This window comes from Hemiscyllium ocellatum, chromosome 6, assembly GCF_020745735.1.
Source record: "Hemiscyllium ocellatum isolate sHemOce1 chromosome 6, sHemOce1.pat.X.cur, whole genome shotgun sequence".
Classification (NCBI taxonomy): Eukaryota; Metazoa; Chordata; class Chondrichthyes; order Orectolobiformes; family Hemiscylliidae; genus Hemiscyllium; species Hemiscyllium ocellatum.
Window position 1 is genome coordinate 87,565,777 of NC_083406.1, and position 6,887 is coordinate 87,572,663.

The 6,887-nt window shown below is 42.9% G+C and overlaps 1 protein-coding gene across 1 annotated transcript; it reads left to right on the forward strand.

Moving 5' to 3' along the window:
- Nucleotides 1-5,364: 5,364 nt before the first annotated feature.
- On the forward strand, nt 5,365-6,658 carry gsx1 (GS homeobox 1). The gene is made up of 2 exons (XM_060826760.1): nt 5,365-5,752; nt 6,309-6,658. The coding sequence occupies exons 1-2, from the start codon at nt 5,365-5,367 to the stop codon at nt 6,656-6,658; spliced, it is 738 nt and encodes a 245-aa protein (XP_060682743.1).
- Nucleotides 6,659-6,887: the final 229 nt, after the last annotated feature.

Consider the following 6,887-nt stretch of genomic DNA (forward strand, 5'->3'; position numbering starts at 1 on the left):
AATTAGACTCAAATGAAATCTGCCACCTCGTGGCCCAGCATATCCCCCATTCTAACACTACCATCAAGCCAGGGTATCAATACTGCTACAATGAAGACGACAGGAGGACATGCTGGGACCCAACATATCTAAAACTGAAATCAATGAAGGTGCTGGAGAAACTCAGCAGGTCTGGCAGAATCCATAGAGTCAGAAACAGAGTTAACAGTTTGACCCTAACTCCTCACAGAACTGCTACTAGCCAGCATTTTCTCTTTTTATTTCAGATTCCCTGCATCACAAAATGATGATTTTATCCCTAAAAATGAAGCGTCAAACTGGTGAAGCTACAAAAGACAACTACTTGATTCTAAACAATATAAGCAGCAAGTGATAGACAGCTAAGTTATTTCACAACAAATGATCAGATTTGAGGTTTGTAGCCTTGTTACATCCAGGTATGAATGGTAGTGAACAATCAAAAAACTCAGTGGAGAAGGAGGATGCACTGCATAACATTCCCATTCTCAATAATGGGAGAGCCTAGCATATCAATGTAAAAGTTAAGGCTAAAGGAGTTGCAACAATCTTCAGCTCCAAGTGCCAAATGGAAAAGTATCTCAGTCTTCTCTGAAGATCACCAACAATACAGATGCTAGTTTTCAGCCAATTTGATTCACTCTACATTATATCAAGAAATACTGAAGTCACTGGATACCACAAAGATTTTGGGTCCTGACAGTATTCCCGCAATTATACTAAAGACTGGTGTTGCACAATGTGCTGTGCTCCTAGCCAGGCTGTTCCTGTACAGCTGCAACATTGACATCTACCTGACCATGTGGAAAATTGACCCAGAAATGTCCTGTACATTCAAAATAGCACAAATCCAATCTAGCCAGTTGCCACCCAGCCTACTCTAAATCATCAATGGAATGATGGAAGGGAACATCAACAGTGGTATCAAGCAGCACTTGTTTAGTGATAACTGACTAACTGATGTTCAGTTTGGAATCCACCAGGGCTACGCAGTTCTTGATTTCATTACAGCATTAGTTCACAATAGAAAAAAAGGAGCTGAATTACAAAGGTGAGTTCAGAGTGATGCTCTTGACATCAAGTCCACAAGTAAGTGAGTGCGACATCATGGAGTCCTAACAAAACTACAATCAATGGGAATCAGGGGGAACTCTCAGTTGATTGGAATCATACTTCGCACAAAGGAAGATGTAGTTTTTTGGAGTTCCATCATCTCAGCTTCAGGATATCTCTGCTGGAGTTGCTCAGCTTAGTATCCTGGGACCAACTATCTTCAGCTGCTTCATCAATGTTCTTACTTCCATCACAAGCTTAAAAATGAGGATATTCACCAATAATTGCAGAATCGAGTGTGGTGCTGGAAAGGCACAGCTGGTCAGGCAGCATCCAAGGAGCAGGAAAATCAACATTTTGGGCATAAGCCTTTCATCAGGAATGAGACTTGCGGGCTACAAGGGCTGACAGATAAATGGGAGGGGATAGGGCTGCGGGGAAGGTATCTGAGAGTGCAATAGGTAAGCGAAGGTGATAGGTCGGAGAGGAGGGTGGAGTGGATAGATGGAAAGGAAGATGAACAGGTAGGACAGGTCAAGAGAGCAGTGCCGAGTTGGAAGATGGGATCTTGGATAAGGTGGGTGGAGGGGAAATGAGGAAACAGATGAAATCCCATTGATCCCATGTGTTTAGAGGGTCCCAAGGCGGAAGATAAGGAGTCCTTCCTTCAGGCAGCGGGTGGTAAGGGTTTGGCAATGGAGGAGGCCCAGGACCTGCATGCCCTTGGGGGAGTGGGAGGGGGAGTTAAAGTGTTCGGCCATTGGGTAGTGGGGTTTCTTCATGAGGGCATTCAGCAACAATTCAAAACTTATCAGATACTGAAGTAGCCTATATCCAACTGCAGCATGTCTTGGGCAATATCCAGTTTTAGGCTAACAGTTGGCAAGTAACATTTGTGCCACACAAATGCCAAGCAATGACCAACTCCAAATAGAGAAAATCCAACCATCATCCTTTGACATTCAAAGGCATTACCTTCCCTGAATCCCCCATTATCAATAACCTGCAGGTTATCATTGACAAGAAATTGACCTGAAGTAACTATGGAAATACAATGGTTACTAGATCAGATGAGATACTAGCAATGAGTAACTCATCTCATCACTCTCTAAAGCGATTCACCATCCTCAAGGCTCACTTCAGGAGTGTGGTGGAATAATCCACACTTCCCTGAATGAGTGCAGCTCCAGTAACACTCAATAAGCTTGACAGCATCCAGTACAAAGCAGTCCACATAATTTGCACCATAACCACTAACATCTACTCCCATTACTATTTGCATAGGCGCAGCAGTGTGCACCATCTACAAGATGCATTGCAGAATTTCACCCAGTGTCCTTCAGCAACATTGTCTAAACCCACACCACTGCCTGTAGAAGGACAAGTGCAGCAGATACATGAGAACATCACCATATCCTGATTTAAACCATTCACCATCCTGTGTTGGAAATACTTCACCATTAGTTCAGCATTGCTGGGTAAAAATCCAGGAACCCCCTCGCTAATAGTGTTGTGGGTCTACCCACACCAAATTAGCTGTGGCAGTTCGAGAAGGAAGCTCACCACCACCTTCTCAAGGACAACTAGGGATGTGCAATATATGCTGGCCCAGGCATAGCTTCCAACGTTGTCTGAGACCAGGGCGTAGCCCTTTTCATTCTAGTCAGGCCATTCACTTGAATGGGGCGGAAAATATGCTGCTAGACTTTTCCTCCTTTCGACTGTCGTGCGCTACGTTTTGCTTAAAGGAGGAGACAGTGAGTCTTGTGAGGTGTTCGGAGGGTGTGGCTGTCATGGTAGAACAGCTAATGGTCTGTTTGTGTGCGCGGCAGGCGGAGTTGGTTGGCTGAGGGAAGTGGGTGCCTGAGCACTAAGGGAAGGATGTTGAACTGTATTGCGGGACAGTGAATGCACGGCAGCGCAAAGTAGGGGGAACAGCGTGGCGAATGTTATCATTATTGACCCTCAGTGGTCCAGACGTTGTTAGAAATGATTTTTGCAGCTTTCTTGAATTGACAGTTTTAGGTTTACCGGTGAGCTCCATACGGAAATATCTAATTGGGAGCACGGATAGATTGGGTTTTATTTTGTAAGTTCAGTGGACAGTTCCTTATTAATTAGAATTTGTGTAATCATAACTTGCGGAAATATGTACTCATTGTTTCAAACTTCGCCAGATCCTTATACCAGAGAAATTAAACGATAAAACATTGGTGCAACTTAATGTTTTGCGGGCTCAAATACCCAGCACCCAACAGATTGCATTGTTTGAATGCACATTAGAATGTGTTATTCTTGCCACTTTTCTGTCTAATGGTTCTAAAATAGAAAAAAATGTTTTATTATTACTTAATCAAATCATGCGGGGGACGCTTGTTCCAAAAGCACCAGTATTTACTGCCAATGTGTGACAGAGTTCTCTTTGTGTTTGCTTATTCTCTCCTGTCACACACTTTAATTCGCTCTCCTTTGTCATTCACCACTTTCTATAAAGAGCATCAAGAAGGTTCAGCATCTGAAAACCTGTTTATTTTATAAAAAAAACTGTCCCAAAATACCCCACTGAATTTAAACCTGACATCAATGCACCTACTGATCAAAACAACAAACACTTCAATATTAAATGTGTTTAAACCTCCTGTTATAAAAAGAAATTGGCCTTTTACGAATTGTATGACAAGGCAAAGAAGACAACTTTATACTTTAAATGGTTGCAGAGTTTGAGCGAGCTTTGTATCTTTATAAATATATGTACAGTAAGTACGGATGAATATTAATAATTGTAGCTTGCGCCCGCGAGAAAAGACTTCCAGTTCGCTAGATGAATGAAAAACGATCATAAATAACGAAGCGGGATTTCAAAATGAAAATGAGCATCGCCCAGTAGAAACAGCACATTTGGTTATTTGACAGCAGGCGGTAACTCAGACCTGCACCGTCTCTGTTCTGCGCTTTCAATCGAACTACAGGATCTTTAACATCATCACAAGCTGTACTTTTTCTAAAATTTCCTGAAAGGGGGAAAAAAAGACATGAAATGGTGAGGTTGCCATGCAGGCATGGTTGCGTCTCTCTGATTAAAAAAAACATATTGCCATTTAATACGAGCACCTGCGTTTTCAGGGAATCGCCTGCTTCAATGCCTGTTAAACCGCAGTCAGATTAAACAGATCTACATACCCATCGAGATACTTTGGCGTCATGCTTTTCAGGAGAAGGATTTATTGTTAAGCAGAGAACAAATCGCATCTGAAACCTGCTGAAATTGCAGTGTTCCTCCCCTGACGCTTTCGAACTCCAGTAGCAGTTCACGCATGTCTCCAAAGTTCAGTGAATATTACAGTTGTTTCCCCCGTGTGTGTGTGTGACTTTGCGGTTGTACAAAGAAAGCCCCAATGAGAGTTTTACAAATTGCAGAGTTGGATTATCTGTCTTCAAACGCCCTTTGCTCGGCAGCTGGGGGCTTGTTTACCTCTCAAGGATCTGCAAGAATTCTGTAAATGCAATTTTATTCGTCTTATTGTTGAACGATCAGTGAAACAGTTGTCTTTATTGCTAATGTGCACTGTTCCTCTTGGAATAACAATGCAGTCCAAAGGGAATAAATAAATTTCGGGGTACGCTGATAAAACACAAGGAAAGTATGAACTGATCATTAACACATCGGCCAAAAGGTCACTATTTCAGACAGATGTTGGACTCTGAAGAGAACAGGGACAGTGGAATATTTTGGTACAGGATAAGGGAGCGAGAACAGTATTGTAACCCGAGAGGATATAGATAGTAAGCTGAGGGGAGGAAACAAACGTTGGAAAACAATGCAAAATAAAATGCATTGCAGGAAATACAGAGATATAATAAACAGCAAAGAGAAAAGAAAAACATAGATTGTGATAGACAAGAAAGAAAAATTCAGAGTTAGGATGAAACGGGATGGAGAATAAGAGTAAAAGACAGAGAAAGAGGAGCAGGAGCCAGGGGCTGGAGGAAGGCAGGGAGCGTGTGGGTGGGGTTGAGAAGAATGAGAGAACATTGTGCAGTTCATTTAGTTAACAAGTGAAATAAAAGCGAAGCGTGCACAGTGAATCCAAACCGAGAAGCCACAAAAAGCCTATTGAGATCCACTCTGCCGCTAGTGGCGTAATCGTCACATGGCAGCCTCAATCCCAAACTATTTAAGGAGCCAGCTCCGCACTTTCAGCACCACAGATAACTCCCAACAACTTGGTCATCGTCTGCTTTCATTCACATATCAGCGGCGTCTGACAGGGGAGAAAAAGAAAATTGCCGAAAATGCCCAGGTCGTTCCTCGTGGACTCGCTCATTGTTCGGGACTCGAACGAGAAAACATCCCCTGGAGTGTTTGAGAGTAACACACCTTTACTGCCTTACGCCGTGCACCCGTCTCATTCTCTGGCTCTTTCTGCGGGATCCTGTCATTCTCGGAAATCAGGGCTACTATGTGTTTGTCCCCTGTGTGTTACAGCCTCTCAGCTCCACCCCGGCCCACCTGGCATCCCTTTTCTGAAGGCGCAGTTCCCCACCTTCAGCCCACAGTACTGTCACTCAGCACTGAGCAGGCACCACAGAGCCAGCGGAGTCACTGTGGACCATGGACCCAACATCTACTCAGCATCTTACCCCATGACAGATCCAAGACAATTTCACTGCCTTTCCCTTGGTAAGTAACACAATGGTCTCCCCGTTCCAAATGAATATTACAGCTAGCCATTGCTTTATTGTGATTCAAAATTCAACGGCTTTCAGTTTGGATGTGTGTTGATGTTGGACGGTCCAATGCAATCCTGCCAATCTAGCAGAAAAGGAGCTAACGGTTTCAATGTCACTCTGATGTGCATGTTTGTTGACAAAATAATGTCCTGTTGCATTTCAGTTATTATTGAATTAGTAAATACTTCTCCAAACTATGAATGTTTTCCAAGCGAAATTGAAAGGTTTGTAATCCTTAATCTTTATGGATATAACCTGCATTAAAAATCCCGATGTCCAAGCGTTCTGATAGTTATGGAATGAAGGGTGCAACATTGCTATTTTAAATTTGGAAAAGTTAATGATGAAATTAACATTTCAACAACAATTCAAGTATTCTGAATATGCCATTTGTAGAGATATTTGATATTCAAAAACAAATTTGCCACCTCAAGATTTGTTTTGTTTGGAAAAGGAATAACAGTGTACAATTTCACATCTACTCCTTTCACGTTTTCCAGCTACAGAGACCAGCTCCAGCCAGCTACAGAGCAGCAAGAGGATGCGCACGGCGTTCACCAGCACCCAACTGCTAGAGTTGGAGAGGGAATTCGCCTCCAACATGTATCTGTCCCGTCTCCGCAGGATCGAAATCGCCACCTACCTGAACCTGTCTGAGAAACAAGTGAAAATCTGGTTTCAAAACCGTCGGGTCAAGCATAAAAAGGAAGGCAAAAGCGGCAGCGCGCCCCGCACAACCTCCAATTGCAAGTGTAGCTCTCTGTCATCCACCCATTGTACCGAGGAAGAAGAGGAGTTGCCCATGTCACCTTCATCATCAGGAAAAGACGACAGAGACTTGTCTGTCACTCCTTGAACATCTGTTTGATACCCAGTGATCCAGCGCAATACGCTCCAGGCTACCATAGTCTTTCTATCTCATCATTTTAAGAATCAGACTTTTCATATTTTTTTTAAATATATAAATAAAGTCCTAGTGGGAGAAGATTATCCAGATCCGAATTTCACAAGCGCACACGTTAAATTAGTGTCCGACCACTAACATTGTGACATGTATAAGTTGACATTTTCTGGCTGTGGCTTTT

Bases quoted from the DNA above. Each gene is read 5' to 3' on its own strand.
- gsx1 (XM_060826760.1), top strand. From the start codon at position 5,365: ATGCCCAGGTCGTTCCTCGTGGACTCGCTCATTGTTCGGGACTCGAAC. The intron at 5,753-6,308 runs GTAAGTAACACA...TTCCAGCTACAG, and splicing joins ATTTCACTGCCTTTCCCTTG to AGACCAGCTCCAGCCAGCTA.